At 46.3% G+C, this 18,966-nt stretch overlaps 1 protein-coding gene, 1 long non-coding RNA gene and 1 other non-coding gene across 4 annotated transcripts in view; 2 read left to right on the plus strand and 1 right to left on the minus strand.

Moving 5' to 3' along the window:
- The first annotated feature begins 2,784 nt into the window (after nucleotides 1-2,784).
- The window catches only part of LOC149357702 (DNA repair protein SWI5 homolog), a 30,095-nt gene continuing 13,913 nt past the window's right edge, over nucleotides 2,785-18,966 (plus strand). For both annotated transcript variants that reach the window (XM_089584851.1, XM_089584850.1), the window contains exons 1-4: nucleotides 2,785-3,185; nucleotides 4,801-4,849; nucleotides 6,398-6,510; nucleotides 9,994-10,088. In XM_089584851.1, the coding sequence (XP_089440977.1) occupies nucleotides 3,118-3,185; nucleotides 4,801-4,849; nucleotides 6,398-6,510; nucleotides 9,994-10,088 (325 nt within the window). In that variant the 5' untranslated portion in view covers nucleotides 2,785-3,117. The remainder of the gene's footprint in view (nucleotides 3,186-4,800; nucleotides 4,850-6,397; nucleotides 6,511-9,993; nucleotides 10,089-18,966) is intronic.
- Nucleotides 7,764-15,194, minus strand: LOC149357703 (uncharacterized). Its single transcript, XR_016291867.1, has 2 exons — nucleotides 14,697-15,194; nucleotides 7,764-12,740 (listed from the first exon to the last, which is right to left on the minus strand). It is a non-coding gene; the product is annotated as an uncharacterized LOC149357703 (long non-coding RNA).
- Nucleotides 16,797-16,868, plus strand: TRNAE-CUC (transfer RNA glutamic acid (anticodon CUC)). The gene has a single exon. It is a non-coding gene; the product is annotated as a tRNA-Glu (tRNA).

The following is an 18,966-nucleotide window of genomic DNA, read 5'->3' on the forward strand; positions in this document are numbered from 1 at the left end:
GACGAAGTAATGGCAAATTACTAATTAGTGGCTAATTACTGATTAATGACTAAATACTAATTAACTGCTAATTAAGGACACTTAAGCTTCGCCTTTAGGAGTGGAACGCGACAGCGCGTTGTAGCGCTGCCAGGCAGTCCACGGAACGCCACCACCCGCTCGGCGCGATGCCTTGCCCTTAAACGCAACGCTTTTTGAGGAAAGGAAATGGCGCAGTAATTCTCTGTCATCTCGGTGGACACCCGAACCGCACCGTACAGGAAGGGAGGAAGTGGGAGTGCAAGAAGAAAGAGAAAGACGGGCCGTATTGAAGAAAATGAAAATTGTATTTGAGGGAAGGAAATTACGCAGTAACTGTCTCGCATATCTTGGTGGACGCCCAAAACGCGGACACATCTGCCGACACGGCTGCTAGCGATAGTATGAGGCGTTAAAGGCTTTCGCCTTAAAATATGCTCTCGTCGCAGGCACGTCCAAGGGGAGAAGCGATAGGTGTCCCCCCCCCCCCCCCCCCCCCCCCCAACCTTGGATACCATTTGGGTCCCTCCCGAAAAAGAAAATTGCCGACAATTACGTTACTTCCTAATGCGAAATTAGAGCGCAGCACATCCGCTGTTTCAGCTTTTCGATAGACTAGGGCAAAGAATTCGTGCAAGACATGTGTGTATAATCACAGACAACTTGTTATTTTTCACACATATTCCTTCCTCAAGAAACATCCCGCTAACAGTTCTTGATTGTGATGAAGGAGGCTATGCGGTCGGAGAAATAGATGGATATATGCTCGACTTGCTGCACCAATGCCTGGTCCTCAAAGAAGAGGTCTATGCAAGTATTTCGCGTGGTTGCCACAACCGTGGGAGGGGTTACAAGCGAGGAGAACGGGTTGTTCTCCCACATGAGTGGTAAGGAATTCCTGTTTGTTTGTCTTTATACCTACTTTAAAGTCCCCACGTACCCACCCTGCCACCTTGGCAGGTGGCAGTTAATGGTTGATCGCGAGAGTTCGCTCACCGTTGTCAGCGCTAACGCATACGGCTAGCCCACATCTCTCTCTCATCACCCCACGTACCTATAAGCGCGATTCAGGCATCCACTGACCCAGGGAGCCAGTTATGCGCACTTCCTTTCCTTAAAATTATCGGAGTAACGTTGTCGACGCCAACGCCAATAAACAGAATGACGGCCTATGGCTTCAGCACCGCGTTTCTGGCGCAACGTTGTCAATGCCAACGTATGCAGCGCACATCTGTCACTACCGACACGTAGCTTAAAGCACGATTGAAGAGTCCACTGTTTCAAGAGGGCAGTTATATGCGCTTTCCCTCTGGTTCAGGTGGCCACCGAGATGTGTGAAACAGATAGTGCGCCATTTCCTTTCTTCAAAAACCAATTTACCCATTTTACCCTTTGCTTTCCAAGCTCCCGCTCCATTGGTTTCGCAGCTTAAAGCGCGACTAAGGTTTCCACTTCTGGTTACAACAGACAACGACGACGGTGAACGGCGACGCCGCGAAACGCAGAAACGGGTGCCAAAGAGCTACGCTCCAAAAATCCTGGCTACGTACTGCCTCTCTCATCGAGTGTTATATCCAACACACTCGCACATAGTGAACGCACGTTGCGAAAACACCATACTAAAACATGTTACTCTTGCTGTTGCCAGTACGTTCATTCCTAACAGGGATGGGGAATCCTAATTTGTGGGTAAAAACCGCGGACCGAGCATTGCCTGCTTGCCTGCTGCTCAACACGTCAACCTTTCCTTATTCTAGGCGAGCACTTCGGTGAGGCGAACTTGCTTGACAGCTGCATTCGATCCAGCCGTGGTTCTCTGCACCGCCGGAACCGGTTCACGGTGCGCTGCACCAAAGCGCTCGATTCACAGCGCCCCCTGCACCACCGTCCGCGATTGATTTTGGTGCAGTCGTGGTGCCGCTTCGGTGCAAGGAAACCGCGGCACCCTCAGAGACGGAGGTGCAGGATAGTGGTGCACGTGTTTGACGGCGTAAGCAGACGACGCGCGCAGCCGACGTTTTGTTTGTTAACATCAATGGCCAACTAAAGGAAGTTTTTCCCGTTTCTCGCGACAGCCTGGACAGCCTCTTGAATTCGAAGCTGAAATTCTACTAGCTACTACGCTTTCGTAGTAGTTGGGGATCCTGTTGCGGTCTGTCCGAACTGTGTTGCTGCAAAAGAAAGCACCACGTCGGCTTCCTCATCTGCGCTGTCTTACGACTCAGAAAATTCCATAAAAGTGGATTCGGCGATGCCGTAGTCCATGACTCCACGAGACACGAAAAACAAACGCGACGCACCGCAACACACGCGCAACACCACGACGGACGAGAACCGGAGAGCAGACGACAAGGCCTGTGCGTGCACGCGCTCGATTGAAAATCTCCGCACCAGTGATTTGTGACGCTGCTGACGCGCTGCACCTGCACCAAGAAACTGGAATTGCACCGCGCCGGCACCAACGGAACTTTTTCAGAATTGGTGCAGAGAACCAGTTCTGAATCGAACAGACCTATGAGCAGGAGAAAAGGTTTGGGCACGCCAACCGACCAATAGTGAACAATTGTTCAAATCACGCGCCCACAGGAAAAAAACAAAACAGAACAATGGCGTCCAAAAAAGCAAAAAAAAAAGAGCTCACATGATTGAAAAAACCTAAAAGCTTCTTTCTCAACTTAGAGTTCATTTTGAACTGAATAAATTGCCATATTGTTTTTTCAATTTACATTTACATAACTTTTTTAAGCTGGGCGCCGCGCCGCCTCGCGGCTACGAGTAATGCTCGTCGTAAGCGCGGTGCGTTTGTTTTCCTAAACCACTTCTAGGTTCTGCTACGCTGTGGTTTTAGGCAGAAATTTTGTGTTTTACTCGTACTTCTGTCGTCAGACCAACGTTTGTATAGTTCGAGCAGCACTCGGGAATGCGCTAGAGGCAGTTTCACGAACGAATGACCTGTGGCTTGATCGAGAACTGCTGCGTCTTCCAGAAAGTGCGTTCGTCTGCGTGCGTTTTCCGCGTGCACAAGAGGAGTTTAACGTAACTTAGTGACAGCGTTGTCGTGACCAAGTCTTGGTCGTGACTGTCCAAGCCCCCGCCGGCATGTCTGAGGCGCCGGAGCAGGCCACCTCGGAGACTCCAACGCGAAACAAATTCAAAATGCAGGCGAGGTAAGCATTACCGCATGCCGTAGGTGCTGCCCGGCGGATGGATTCTTGTGGGATCTCTTGTGAGGTCTCGCGATTGCATGCTGCGTTTTTTTTTTTTTAGCAGCGCCCGCATCGCTGCCGCGCGCACCCTACTCGTGGTGGACACTTATTTCCAGCGGTAACGAGAAGCTGACTACACAACGCTGCTCTTCCCTGGGCGAAAATTGAATGGAGTTTCCTTGCCTTGCACATCGAATATTTTGCATTGTGTTTCGAGTAGCTCAAGTTTTTTTGCCAATCGTGCGGGCATGTAGCGTGAAAGACGAACAGAAAGGAAAAAAATACTGCGCCAGTTATAGAAGAACGTAAAATATAATAATGAACAATGTTCTTCGCACGACGTCATACATTGTTCTTTAATAATTGTAATCATCTTTAACAAATGCCAGAGTACTCAATATCTGCGTTCGTCAAAGCTATTAACTGCACGAATCTAAACTGCAGTTAAATGGTTGATGTTATTTATGCTGCGCTGAACATGCGTGATGAAATAAATATTTTATCACAGAAGATATGAAGTGATGGGATTATTTGCACTTTAGTTGATTGTTAGTTATGTCACACAGCTGTCAGTCATCCGCATAAATGAGCTTCAACTCTGATTTAGATGCTTTCTATTAACAGACCTTGCAGTGTGTGGCATGTATATGTCTGCTTCTGTGTGTACTTTCAGTATTTGCTTACATATGTGAAGGGATTTTGGTTTTGCTGGCACTTGCAAAGACATATTCCATTTCATTTATTTTCCCTTTAAAGGCCCGAAGGCATTACATAAGGGGGCATTGCATATAAACGCATCTTTTTCTCTGTTGAGTTGATGTTCAGCATTCGTGAAGTGTTTACTCTTCTTTTGACCTTGTTTTGTGTGCTGTTTAAATGCATAATATATACATGTAACTATACTTGCCTAGTCTTTACCATTTCAATCAATTTCTTCAACCAAATCCTGCTTTCTTATGCATTTGCTGGAGGCAAAAAGTTTCAAAAACAGAGGTCAAGCAGATCCACTCATAAGAACCAATTCAAATTAGTGGGTTCTAAGGATACAGGCCTTGCTAGCAAAACTCCTGCTGCTACTTGAAGTGATCGGGAGTACTGGCTGCCCGCTGTGCCGTCTTTGGGGAACTGCGTGCATATTGCCACCATTGTGGCTTGCTGAAATGAATATGGGGAGCAGTCGTGCAACCAACATTTTTCATGTGAGGGCCATAGGTGTAGTTCATTTCTGTGTACTGCTTGGGAAGTACAGGATTATGTGCAGTGCAGATAATTAGCGTAGAGTGTATCTTACTTGGTTAAAACATGGAAGGGCTTTGGGCCATCTTCCCAGAATATTCAGAGGATGCATCACGTGAAAACATGCTTGTCCTTCCCGTGATGTTTTTTGTTCTTTCAACTAATGACCAGAGCAGTGCCTCATTCACATGTCAGTGAATGAGCTGAGAAGCTTCTGTATTGAGCGTTCATGTTTTAGGGTTGTGCGATTTTACCTTGTACACATCATTGTTAGTGCTCACAAGAAAGCCATCACTTGAGAAGCTGTCACTGCGTGAAGTCCCCATTTTTTTTATTGCAGGCGTTCACGGTCTAGTCTTGCTGCTGCCAACCGCCCATACAGCTCACCGGTAAGAAGTACGGGGAAGTGTGTAGTGGGTGTATGGAGCATGTGCAGGTCTCCTCCTGCAGGCTACTGTGCACTTGTGTCAATAGTTTCAAAATGCGGTGAAGTGCAGAGGCAACAATGAAAAGAAGTGAGAAGGAAAAAAGAAAGGAAGCAACCTAGGGGTGGCTTTTACCCGTCATCCCCTTTTCTCCTCGGGAGAGAAACTAAAGTTTGATTTGATTTCATTTGATATGATAGTAGCTTGTAGTAAAAAATTTCAATGGACTGAACTTACTTCGATGTGTGCACTATACCTTTACTTCTTATCCATTAGCAGCTGATGTTGAACTCTACGTCAGCCTTTTTGTTCTTGCATTTTCTGCATTGCCTTTGGCATATGCGGCACCATACTGAAACACAGTGCAAAAGACGACGGACGAGAAGAGGTTTGTCTCGCCTCTTCTCATCCATCGTCTTTCGCGCTGTTTTTCAGTATGGTGATTCTTAACCAACTCGCCCAGCTTTCTGTACTCCAGAAGTATATGAGTCACCTAAACATTGGTATTACAGACAGCTTAATGCACTGACTGTTGGGAAAAGAAAAAAGAAAACTTTGTGGAGGCATATGCAGGATTGAATCAGAATATTTACTCTCTATTCTCAGCACCGAGCAAGTTCTCAAATTCATACACACTTGCAGATGAAGTCAAGAGAGCTACATGCTAGTTTTTTTCTCTCTCTCGGTGTGCGTGTGTGAGAGAGAGAGTGGGTGAAAATTCTGCATCTTGCCATTCAAGTAGTGTGTACGTTCTTTGCCATCATTAATGTGTGTACTGTAATGAAAAGTAAGCATGAATGGACTGTAATGACGCAACTTATTTGCAACTAAGAATTTGCAAATGCTGTCATTAAAAAAATATTTTAGGGACTGCCTCTGTGGGTTGGCTGTGGAATCGTGACTGTGAACCTTTGAAATACTTTTTGTGTGAATTTTTACATTTGCTCACGTGCATCACTGTCTGTGTAGTTAGACAAAAATGGTTATCCTCGTGATGCATTGATAGAAAACAAAGAGCTTGAAAGGAGACGTGCAAATTAAAAGGTACTGAAACACCATGCAGTCTATAGTTGTAGATGGCAATAAGATGTTTGGACACTGCTTTCCACAACTGGCTAAATTAATAAAGGTGTTATCAGTGACCTCATTTTAAGTGTCAACACATCTGAGACATGTGCCATTCACTACTCATCTGCATGGGCACTTTGTCATCACATCACAGATTATTTTCATCAATATATATGTACCATGAAGGGAGAGCAGTGCAGACCTGACTTCAGTGGCTGAGTAACTGTAAAAGCAACTTGTTTCAACATTGAAGGATTTTCAGTGCTGCAGCTCTCAAGGTATTTGGTAGTGTGTGCATTGGTCGCGCTACTGCGCTCACTGCCACAATTTCTGGTGCCATACTGCTGCTGCAAGTGGATAATTACACGTGCATGCATGCAAAAGCATTGAGATAGCTTCCTTTTCATCTGGCAGCCAGAGGTGATGATTAGCTCTGTATTTCAGATGAAGGCTGCACCTGTCAGTAGTGACAGTGTCGAAGACTTGCAGAGAAAACTGGCTGACCTTCGCCAAAAGAGTCATCTTTTGGACGAGGAGATTGAACAACTACAGGCAGAGTGAGTGTTCTTGCATGCTACCTTTTGTCACAGCTTCGCAAGCCTGGCACGTTCCTTGTTCGCAGAATGTATCTGTGGATTTGAGGCACATTTAGCATGTCCTGCCTATGAGACAATGAAATAATGAGAACAGATTTTCAAGAATTATGCTCATTGTGAGCAAAGCTGGCAAAATTATGTCCTTGTGAAATAATCTTTTTGCTATCTCACTCATACCATGTGATTCTGTGGTTCTTTATTTAATACCTTTTCTTCATAGCCTATCACTTACCTGTGCTTCTATTCGGTCTGGAAGCTTCTGTGCAGTTTTTCTGGTCAATGTGTGCAAAGAAGCTTCGGTAGTAGACAGATGTGCAGCATTCCAGTGCTCAGTGACAAAGTTAAATCCATGAGTGTTTCATAGTACATTTTTAAAGTGAAAACTGTGTTTTGGCCTGGGCATCAGATTTTTCAACCCGAAGAAGCCCCCAGTGAAGTACTGTGCTGCACTGTACTGTGGATCTGAGGAAAGCCTTGGCTACAACCTGAAACATGGTGCAACATTTGCATCCTCTTGCTGTGGATTTCTGTAGGAAAAACATGAATTTATGAAAGGAAAATCAGTGGATTAGCTGCATAAGTTCTGGCACATGCCTCAGTGGTAATTTTGTTCCTCACTGTAGGGTCATTTGGGCACATTCTGCGAGGTTGTGACCTCCATCATGAGCTTGCATCATTGCTAATGCAAAGAAGTACATTGCCACAAAAAGTAGCAAAACAATTTCAGTAATTTAAGGTGATGCCACAAAGCACATCACTTGTGATTTTATTCTGTTAATGTAAGAAAAACGTAACAAGTTACTGATGTGAGTAGACAGTTTGATTATTTCACCCCGCCGCGGTGGCTCAGTGGTTACGGTGCTCGGCTGCTGACCCGAGAGACGTGGGTTCGATCCCGGCTGCGGTGGCTGAATTTCGATGAAGGCGAAATTCTAGAGGCCCGTGTACTGTGCGATGTCATTGCATGTTAAAGAACCCCAGGTGGTCGAAATTTCCGGAGCCCTTCACTACGGCGTCTCTCATAGCCTGAGTCGCTTGGGGCGCTAAACCCCAATAAACCAAACCAACCAGTTTGGTTATTTCATAGCAACTTGTTTTGCTCTTCCTGCTTACTTTGCAATAGGCTTTATTTTGTACTTTGACTGATGCATTTGACAGTGCCTGATGGAAACAGTGAAAAACAAAATACAAAAGAAAGGCGAGACAAACACGAGTGGATTAGCCAGCTGGAGAGGTTTATTTTGAACGGCAAACCTAAAGGCTAGGCAACTGGAGGAAAATCAAGAGCGATAGCATAGCCCAAAATGTAACTGTGCCACCAGAGACCACCTTGAAAACCTAAGACAGAAGCAACTTGATATAGAGCCAAATGGCTGGACATGATTTTCTGGCTGGAAAGCAAGACACGACACAGCAAAATAGAAGATGGGCAAACAAGACACATGTGAACATTTTATATGTCCCATTTGTTACTCCTGCTTCCTTAGCTCTGGCTGATAATGCGACTGATGGTTTGCTTATGTAGCCGGTGCCTTTTCATGCCATGTCAGAATCTGCACTAGTGACATTGGTGTAATAATACGCTTTCCAGTCATTGCATTTTTCCAGGTCAGAGTATGCTCTCAGCATTGTGGTATTGAAGGCCTTTTTTTCTGATGATTATTGTTGTGGTTGTGTCAGGAAACATTACGGCACCTTTCTGTGTGACTTGCATAGCTTGTGTAAGAGGAATGGGAGGGCTTATACGTAACGCCCTGTGTACACTGTATGTAGTGGCTCTGGAGTGGATTTTGTAGCGGTTCCTTTTTATGTAGAAGCATGTCCTTCTGAACAACACAAAAAGCATGTGGCAAGCTTGTAAAGCAACCTGTACACAGTCTTGCTGCTTTATTTTCTTTCATCTATTTTATCTCTGTCTGAGGGATACCATCTGAGGGATAAGCAGTCCCTGTACACCTGCACCGTAGGTGTGGTGACCGCTTAATGTTTCCTGTTCATCTTTATTGCCCTGCAGGTTACTTTTCCTACTGAAGTGAGCAATCTCGATGCCAGAAGGGTCTGCAAGACACATTGCAATCAAAGCATTTCCCAACTGTTCCCTGAGAAATTTTTGTTCAGGAGATATGTACTGCATGCTTCATTGAGCTCACATTGACCCTTTCTCTATGCCAAAAGAAAAATGTATGCCGCTTCCGTCCCCCCCAAAAATGTTTCTACTCTCTGATTGCTGCAAAATGCAGTTCTAGAGTTCAGATTGTGGTCCCATCACTACCACTGCAGCATGCATTACTTTAGCTTTCTTGGCTGCATTGGGCAACTTGTATGCGGGAAGTGCAGGGTTCGATCCCTAGTGCCGCAGAGTGCCTACCGGTTCAAAATGGGCACAGGCTTTCCACTGGTGCGGTGCTCGGCTTCTCTTGGGTGAAATTCTTGGAAAGTGTCTTTGACTCCATTATATTATTTGACCTCATTAAACTGATATTTATATTATTATTTCAAAGTGACGCCTCATTATAGCGAACAAGAAAAAAAGCAAAGCAGTTCGCTATAGCCGAAATTCGTAATATAAAATTTCGTCAGAAACGCGCGCAACAGCGGCGCAATTTTGTCATTGAAGGAAAGCAATTCTGGTAACCCTTACTAGAGAAACGGAGGGACGTTATCCCAGGTTTTGGCGGCGTTACGAAGGCGCTTGCGGCTATTCCGAAGGCCGCAAAAAAAAAACGAGCGCCAGTTTGGTTGGCTTCCCCTCATAGCAACGCAAGGTTGAGCGCCGGCTATGTTGGCTTTCCCGCATCACAGTCGTGTCGCGTGGAAAGCGGTACGTCAGAGCGAAAACTTTCGCGCGTTTTCACCACCTCCGCGACAGCCTACATGAGCGCAGGATTGTTACTGCGAGCTTACAACTACCTGCGCTGCTGTTTCCAAGGCGTTGTCGACGGATGCCAGAGGCGTGATTGTGTGCTGACTGCAACCCTACACGCCGCTGTTGGCGAGTACGAGATGAAAGTGGAAACCGTGGCGCGAGCGCTTGCCGCATCTCCACCAGTCACTTGTACAGTGTGGCGAAGCGTGCCGCCTGCCATCCGAACGGGCACGTTTTGGCGCTGGGGAGTTCGATATATCCGTTTCAGGGCCAACCCCGTTCGAAATAAAAAGTAGAAATTGCATGCGTTTGTCAAAAATATTTACGAAGAGTTCGATATAGCCAATAATTTGTAACATCCGCATTCGTTATATCGAGGTTTGACTTATATTATAATTAACTTTAATTATATTTATGTAGTTTCTAATATGCTGCTTTTTTTTTGCTCTTGATGTCAGGTAAGTGCTATGCAAATCACTCACTGTGTCCTTATTCACCTGCCAGTTGTTTATTGAATAGTGTTCCATGGAGGGTACATTCATGTTACCACTGCTCTTCCATTACTCGTGCATTCACAGGGGCTGCAGTATAGAAGACTTGCCCTGGCACATGGACCGGCTACACGTCTACAACCAAATCAAGGACATTGCGCACCAGGTGATTGGAAGCTTAGGTGAGTTGACCGGTGGTGAGAGCTTTCCGTTTTTAGTGGTACACTTGTAACCGGTGGCATCAGTTGTGTGACGGCCACAAGGTGAGTCTGAAGTTCACTTATTACTCACCTACCGGCTTAAAGGCTGTAATGTTCTTGGCATGCAGGAATATCAAACTAACTGATCATTCAATAAGAGGCATCTTTCTCAAATTTTTCAGTGCCTCTGTCTGTGTTTTTTTAGTATAATGCTGTGTCCAGCAAATTCACTCACTTTTGTGCTTTAGAATAGTGAGGCAATCAATTTTGGTGTCTGCTGCTTAGTCCAGTCTGTATATTGCAACTGTGGAATTAGGATGAATCTGTGATGACTGTTCTTTTCCAAAGTTTGCATAAATGAATTTTAAAAAAATTGTAGAGCACTGCAGTCAGCTGCATTGTAGAAATGCAAAAGCATTTGCGTTTGAACTCAGCAACTTTTTTTTGCAAGTCATCATTGTCACCTGGCACTTATCACATGAGCCTTGGATTACGTTCCAACTTTTCTGCAAGTCATTGTTGTCATGTGATAAGTGTCACCTGACCTTTGTATGACATCAACTTTTTTTTTGCAAGTCATCATTGTCTGACATCGGTACACATCCCCAAAACACTCTACCATCGTACACACCACAACGCATTCACTTCGTGCCCTTCTAACACACTTGAACCAACGACCCTTCGTGGCTTTTGTATTGCGTGCCCACCTGGCACACAGAAGGCGTAATTTCGAACCTAAATGCCAGCGAAGTTGTCTTGTCGAATGGCCATTTTCGTGCGGACACGTTCTGCCGACACGCCCTGTCGACACCCTCGGCTGGCAGGTCCTGCACACGCCACTCATGAGACGAGAAATGCTTTCGCATTAATAGTGCAGTCCAGACTAGCAGGTTTGTGTTTCGCTCTTCATTTGCTTGTGTCCAGAAAATGTTAAATGGTTCAGACTGTAGTGAAGCTTGAATAGGGGAGGACACCATGGGAAAGTAGAATTTGCAGAAATTTGAACACCAGAGGGGCACAAAAAAGAATCACTGTCTTCATTTACCTACTTCAGTCTTGTGGTTTTTGTTGCAGCTCTGTTAGCTTCCCATCCAGCAAAGCTTTGAAGAAGTGCACGCGTGCCACTGATCCAGCTTTGTACTCTATGTGGGGAAGTAATGCAGTGGTATGAAAAGGGACTCTGTGAACACATTGAAGCTGGTCTTAATTGATGGATTACCACTGTCTAATGGTAAAAAAAGCTGCTTTCATTGAAAATTGAATTCTTATCAGTGAGAAAAGAGCAAAAAGTGAAATGCGTGCACCACCACTAGCCATTTCTGCGAATAGTTCACTGTGGAGATGCCAGGTGAGGTATTTTGCTGCACAGAACATAACATGGAGGGTTATAAACCTGACTGTTCGGCAACTTTTGCATCTTTACCCCTACTGCACTTTCAAAAACTAAATGGTGGAAATTGAACAGAGCAGACCATTAGTTTGAAATAAAGTGGCAGGATAAACCATGCCAAATTCGACTCCTAATTTTTCAGCAGTGAAAGGGTCTTTGGCTACTGGACAAATGCAATCAGAGTTACGAAGGGTGGAATTCTTGAATTGTACTAAGAGGAAAACCTCAGTGCATTTGTCTTGAATGTCCTTTTAAAGAGACACTTAGGAACATCATCCAGTTTTTGCTCAGTAAAAATTGGTTCTAGGGCTCTTTCTGGCGTTCATGTGGCTGCAAAAAGACTGATTGCTGAGAAAGTTGCATTTAAAGATATTCCCACCGCTCGATTCGAACTCATGATGCCTACACTGAAAAGGACCCTGTGATCCCCATTAGAAGTGAATGGCGGCGTAGCCTATCCTCTGGGATCCATGCCTTAAAAATTGGGTTGGCGCATGCAGTTTACTTGCAAAATTGACCAGTTATGGCGATACCTATATTTAATTTATATCCATTTTCAGGCTTATAAAAGCTTTGTTTTCAGTGAAAGTAACATATTTGATGTTCGAATGCACTAATCTACTGATGCAGACAAACTCCAATTTGTCCTGAATGGCTTTAACTCGCTATTGCCCAGAAAATGAAAGTGTTGAATAAAAGCTACAGGCTTCAAGCATTAAGTTGTGACTGGCTTCTGTTGCAGAAACATAAGAAAGTGGCAGATCTGTTATGGAGAAGATCATCCTTACTGTATACTTAAAATTGGAAAATTATGATGATTTCCGAACTTCTAAGAATCGTAAATCCGTTTACATGTACAAAGGGGATGAAAAGGAATGCAAACAGAGCGGAGCCTATTCGCTATGCTGTTTGCATTTATTTTCGTCACGCTTTTACTTCGGTGGTAACAAAAAAATGCTAGAATCGTCCATGATACATTCTAGAACGACTCTAACATATTTTTCATACCACCGAAGCAAAAGCGCGATGAAAAGAAATTCGAACACTGGAGCGCGTAGGCGCCATGCTATTTAAATTTCTTTTCATTGAGACAGTACTTGGACACACACAATAAATAAATAGCACCTGTTGATGCAGCACAGCACCCATTGAAAGTTAAGGTTGTTCTGCTGGTAAGGTTAGCTTGTATTGAGCAATCTTTCAGCAAGACTTCTGCACATGTGGCAGCTAACACTTTGGTTCCACTGTGAGAGAGAGAGACAAAACATTTATACATTGCTCATAGCGTCTTGGGAGTCTGCTGTGAGAAACATTTCAGGAAATTTGGTTTGTGTAATGCCGTGACAATTTTACATAGCTTTGCAAGCATGACTGAATACTGTTGACATCTGTGCAGTATTCATTGTAAGTGATACACTGTAAATTACAACGTTAACAAGCATGACACACAGGGGCAGCATTTAGCTTTAAGTTGTCAGGCTTGTTAGCGCAAGCTTTCTCGGAACATCCATGTAAGCGCTTGTTCAGAGGAGATGAAACTGAATGATGGGCCGGACTTTTGAAATTGGAAAAAAACATCAGCCTGAGGCATTCTGAGAAGTTGCCAACAGCTGAAGGCCATATTTCTCTAAGTGGAGGCAAATATCTGCAGATGCACTCTACTCTCCACTAACCTCATATGTGCTTCCTGCAAACCTAATTGCCTATACGAGTGAATTCAGCTGACACCCACAGTCACTGGGCCAAACTGCCTTAACAGCTATCCTGAAAGCGCTGACTGATTAGGAGAGTGTGGATGAATTAGCTGCAGAGCTTTTATTGCAGGAAATTTGCGAACAATGCAGGCAACTGGGAGAGGGTGCAAGTGGCAGAGTAAATAGGGTTTTAGGGTCATGGTGCCCCCGTGGCAAGTTCAGAAATGCAGATAGAGGACAGGAATGCATAGAAATCTTGACATTAATGATCAGAGGTGCTATCCAGAGTCTTGAATTCTTAGATCTATGCTATTGCCACTGATTCAATGAGTGAGGACGGCATGCTAACAGAAGGAAGCAATGGTATGCAGACAACTTGCGACTGGCTTCACACACGTTAGTGCTTGTTGATGCCTAGTGGTTCTGCTGTCAAGAGTGACTGCCAAATAGATGAGAGCACTGGTAGCGCTCACTGGCTCACTTTATGCTTGATTGTATTCTGGCTAGTTGAAATTGTACTCCATGTGCTGGAAATCTTTAGTGATGATTTTCACTACAATCTGCCATTCATCTCACCCTATGTGTGCACATGTTAACTGAACATAAATGTGCTGAGAATTCCCAAAAGCAGTACTTTGGAGTGTAAGTGCCGATAGATGCCATGTGTAACACATGGTTTAATGAAAATACAAAGTGAGAACGGAGGGGAAAGCCTCAGGCAGTTTGCCCCTCCCTTGTTCACTTTTGTGTTTTCAAGAAACCCATCTACCTGCCCTCTGTCTACCATAGACATGGTTTAATCGGCTTTGGTGCGTCTAAGCAGCTCTGTGGGCAGTGAGCAATGCTGCAGTGGAAAGCTCCAGATTAATTTCGCCCATCTGGGTATCTCCTGGAGGTAGCGTTCGGGGTTTCCTATTTGCATGATGCACTTACAGGAATTCTTCCTCAAGAAAATGGGAGCCACTCTGGTCTTTCCATGAAAAATTTCACATCTGGGGAATCAGTGCGTGAACACTCAGCACTCCTCTATTTTATATGCATGGCATCTAGAAAGTCACATCAATCGTGTGCCGTAGCCAGTACAATATGATAGAAATGGGCAGACAGAACTGTTTTTTTTTTTGCTCACGTGCATATTGCTCTGTGCACACATAGCACAAGGACAAAGAGTACACAGAAAGTTACGAGACACACACAGGCACAATTTATAACAATTAATTGAGCCCCAAGAAATGAAGTTTGCGTGAGCGAGTTGATGGGCTGGTTGGTACTGAACTATGAGTAGTGAAAATCTTAGCCAGTTAAACTTGTTTATGGAACAATTCCCATTTGGTTCCGTTTGAACCAACTGGGAATTCAATTGGTTCCAAATGGTCCCATTAATTATACACAGCACAAGTTAATGGGCTGAGTACCGTTTGTGTACTCTGTTCTTGCGCTTTGCGGCGCTCTGTATTCACAAAGCAGTACCGACCGGCCATCAACTCTCTTGTCAGATTGCCGTACCTGATCGTCACACTTTGCACCATGCACTGTGCGTGCATCGACTCGTACGCGTGCCTCCTGTTAACGCGCCGCGGTGTTTCAGAGCTTCTGATAGTCGCCTGCTGAGCCGAAGGTCGCAGGGATCGGATTCCTTCCGTGGCAGCCGCATTTCTTTGCAGGCGAGATGCGAAAACGCCCGTGCGCTGCGAGGAGGGTTATGCAACGCCAAAGAGGAAAGAGCCCAAGTTATAAGATTTCTTAGTGGACCGAAATTAACCCGCAACTCTCCACTACGCACCTTCGCCTTGCCCACGTAGTATACATACATTAAACCTCACACATTACACCACATAAAGCCCAGCACCCCCGAGCACCCTGAAGACTGTATCAACGTTAATCATTAACGTTGGACTGTATGGTTCATGGCATGGGTTCATGGTATGGTTGCACCTCGGTTCCTCGGTCACATAAGCTGCATTCGATTCAGCCGTGGTTCTCTGCACCGCCGGAACCGGTTCACGGTGCGCTGCACCAAAGCGCTCGATTCACAGCGGCCTCTGCACCACCGTCCGCGATTGATTTTGGTGCAGTCGTGGTGCCACTTCGGTGCAAAGAACCGCGGCACCCTCAAGGTCTGTTCGATTCAGAACTGGTTCTCTGCACTAATTCTGAAAAAGTTCCGTTGGTGCCGGCGCGGTGCAATTCCAGTTTCTTGGTGCAGGTGCAGCGCGTCAGCAGCGTCACAAATCACTGGTGCGGAGATTTTCAATCGAGCGCGTGCACGCACATGCCTTGTCGTCTGCTATCCGGTTCTCCGTCGTGGTGTGTTGTGTTGCGGTGCGTCGCGTCTGTTTTTCGTGCCTCGTGGAGTCATGGTCTACGACATCGCCGAATCCACTTTTATGGAATTTTCTGAGTCGTCAGACAGCGAAGATGAGGAAGCCGACGTGGTGCTTTCTTTTGCAGCAACACAGTTCGGACAGACCGCAACAGAATCCCCAACTACTACGAAAGCGTAGTAGCTAGGTATTTCAGCTTCGAATTCAAGAGGCTGTTCAGGCTGTCGCGAGAAACGGGAAAAACTTCCTTTAGTTGGCCATTGACGTTAACAAACAAAACGTCGGCTGCGCGCGTCGTCTGCTTACCCCGTCAAACACGTGCACCACTATCCTGCACCTCCGTCTCTGACGGTGCCGCGGTTCTTTGCACCGAAGCGGCACCACGACTGCACCAAAATCAATCGCGGACGGTGGTGCAGGGGGCGCTGTGAATCGAGCGCTTTGGTGCAGCGCACCGTGAACCGGTTCCGGCGGTGCAGAGAACCACGGCTGAATCGAATGCAGCTTCAGAGACGGAGGTGCAGGATAGTGGTGCACGTGTTTGACGGCGTAAGCAGACGACGCGCGCAGCCGACGTTTTGTTTGTTAACATCAATGGGCAACTAAAGGAAGTTTTTCCCGCTTCTCGCGACAGCCTGAACAGCCTCTTGAATTGAAATACCTAGCTACTACGCTTTCGTAGTAGTTCGAAATTCTGTTGCGGTCTTTCCGAACTAACTGTGTTGCTGCAAAAGAAAGCACCACGTCGGCTTCCTCATCTTCGCTGTCTGACGACTCCAAAAATTCCATAAAAATGGATTCGCCGATTTCGTCGTCCATGACTACACGAGGCACGAAAAACAGACGCGACGCACCGCAACACAACACACCACAACGGACCGTGATCACTCCTGCACAAGAATCGAATAGCAGACGAAAATCTCCGCACCAGTGATTTGTGGCGCTGCTGACGCGCTGCACCGGCACCAAGAAACTGGAATTGCACCGCGTCGGCACCAACGGAACTTTTTCAGAATTGGTGCAGAGAACCAGTTCTGAATCGAACAGACCTATACTCGCACGATAGCTGAACTTCCGGTATGCGGAGCCCAGCGGTTCCGGTCACCGCCTAGCGGTGACCGGGACCGGGAAGAACCTTTTTTCCTCAGTTTCCGCGCGACCTGGGGAGGCTAGCTAGCGCTCCCAGGTCGCGCGGAAACGGAAAGAAAATTTTTCCAAATTCGTGTATTTCAATATATGACTGCTTACCTTATGTAGGATGGTCGGTACGTAGAATGCGTGTTCCGGCATGGTCTAGTGGTTAGGATACCTGGCTCTCACCCAGGAGGCCCGGGTTCGATTCCCGGTGTCGGAAAGAATTTTTTTCCTCTTTTGCGGCTCTTTTTTTTTTAGTTCTAACGTAACATGATGACCTTTCGGGACAAGCATACTGTGGTCACCACTGCGGTCAGCGTGGTACGAAGTAAGCAGGGTTATTGATCACTGCAACTTTTTTTTTTATTGCGAAAGCAATACTACTCCCAAGAACGGCCTTTCGCGTAGCGGCGGCCACTTGGCACGTTTGACCTTTAGAATGACCCCTGACGTCATACCGTGCCTAGTGACGTCACGGCCACTTAGCACGTTTGACCTTTAGAATGACCCCTGACGTCATACCATGCCTAGTGACGTCACAGCGTGACGTCATACCAGGAGCGAGAGAGTCGGATACAACAATACAACTTAAGTCTGCAGTGAAGCTCCGCCCACATTCAGCCTCCGCGCGCAGAATTCCTCCACGACGAAAAAGTAGTCCGCTGCTTAAACGTTTCTTGTTACGTAAACAAGAAGCTTAGCGCAAGAAAAAAATTACGAGCTCTACAGTTTTGATACGTGGATTGTTTGATATAGTCAAACATTAAAAAATTGATTTCGTTTACTGTTGCGATTGGCCAGCGGAGTAATACAAGATGCCGCGGCCCAGTGTTAGCAACTGCTGTTTTTATAAGAGGCACCAGTGACGTTATAGCGTGACGTCATACCAGAAGCGAGAGACGGGCTACCAACTCGGCTCGTCGGGTAACGGCGCGCCGCGCTCTTCCTACTGCTATGGTGGTACTACTGCTTTCGCAACCTACCAGGCTTAACCAAAGCTAAGCCCCCGCCAATTTTTTATGCGAAGCATATTACTCGCACAACCGAGCTCTTCCTTGCTGCGCCGCGCACGGCCGCGTAGCTACCACTTGACTTTCATCGGCGCACCACGTGATATGACGTCACAACAGCTGTGAAAGCTGGGGCCTCGTGCGCTCGCTTGCGGACGCGCAGCCTCCGCCGGCGGCCTAACTCCCGCTCCTACCGCTAGGAGATACTGACGTCACGCAAAAGGCGACGCACTCGTTGAGTCAGTTCAGCAGCGAGGTGTCGGCCAGGGAGAGAGCGGCTCGCCAGACCGCAAAACTATGCTTCGCATCCTAGGCTTAACCATAAGCTAAGCCAGGCCATTTTTTGACCTACGTAGCAGGCAACGCCGCGACGGACGTTTTTCATACCGTAGCGCGAACTTCAAAGGGTGGAAAGAAATATTGATAACCATACACCCCATGCAACTGCTGGGCTGTTTGCACTGGGTTGTGTCCTTACCGTTCCTGTTCCAGTAGCTGCACAGCGCATTAACTACTACATTTGTGTTGTAGTATCTTGTTGATCTCGTTTACTTTTGATAGTCTAAAGGGTTTCGAACGTGATCAGCCTTATTTCGCATAGTGACGACTTTGCTGCTCACACCTGTCGTAGCACGCTTGAATGACCATTCTGCAAAAATAAGAAACTAGTTGCTTAGTTAGCACCCGTCCGTGAAGTTAACGCATTGTCGCGAATAGTAGGGAGCACCCTTGACTGCGACTGGGGGGGGGGGGGGGGGGGGGGGGGGGGGGGGGGGGGGGGGGGGGGGTTGTGCAACCCGGAGAACAGACCGGGGGTAAGACAACAACTGCTTGAGGGTCCGACAGAAGGGGGGAGCTGATCGGAGGTCGTGGAAGTAACGACGGCTCTAGTGTGCAACCAATGCCGCAACACTGAGTTCTCGGCCGGGAGCCATCGGATCATTGCTGCGTCATATGTGAAAAATTCCACGCAGTAATGGCAAATTTCTCTTCGAAGTGGTCCGTCCCCTCACATGCTCTGAAGTGAAAAGATGAGGGCACGTCTGAAACCAAATGGTCGTATTTTCTGAACTGCTAGTGGCTTGTACCGCAACAGAATAATGCAGATGGTTGCGTTTCCCTCTGGATGGTGTTGACTACTCGTAGATTGATGACGCGATGCGACGACGTCTTCATAATTCGTATGTCTATAGCTTTATTCGAAAACATATTTACTATACTCAGTTTCATACATAGCAGTCAATGCAGCGAAGGCTGCGGCGCCTGTTCGCGCTCCTCGTCCGCATCGTAATGTAGGGCGTCGAAAGT

Source organism: Amblyomma mixtum, chromosome 3, assembly GCF_055824585.1.
Source record: "Amblyomma mixtum isolate Tamu chromosome 3, ASM5582458v1, whole genome shotgun sequence".
Classification (NCBI taxonomy): Eukaryota; Metazoa; Arthropoda; class Arachnida; order Ixodida; family Ixodidae; genus Amblyomma; species Amblyomma mixtum.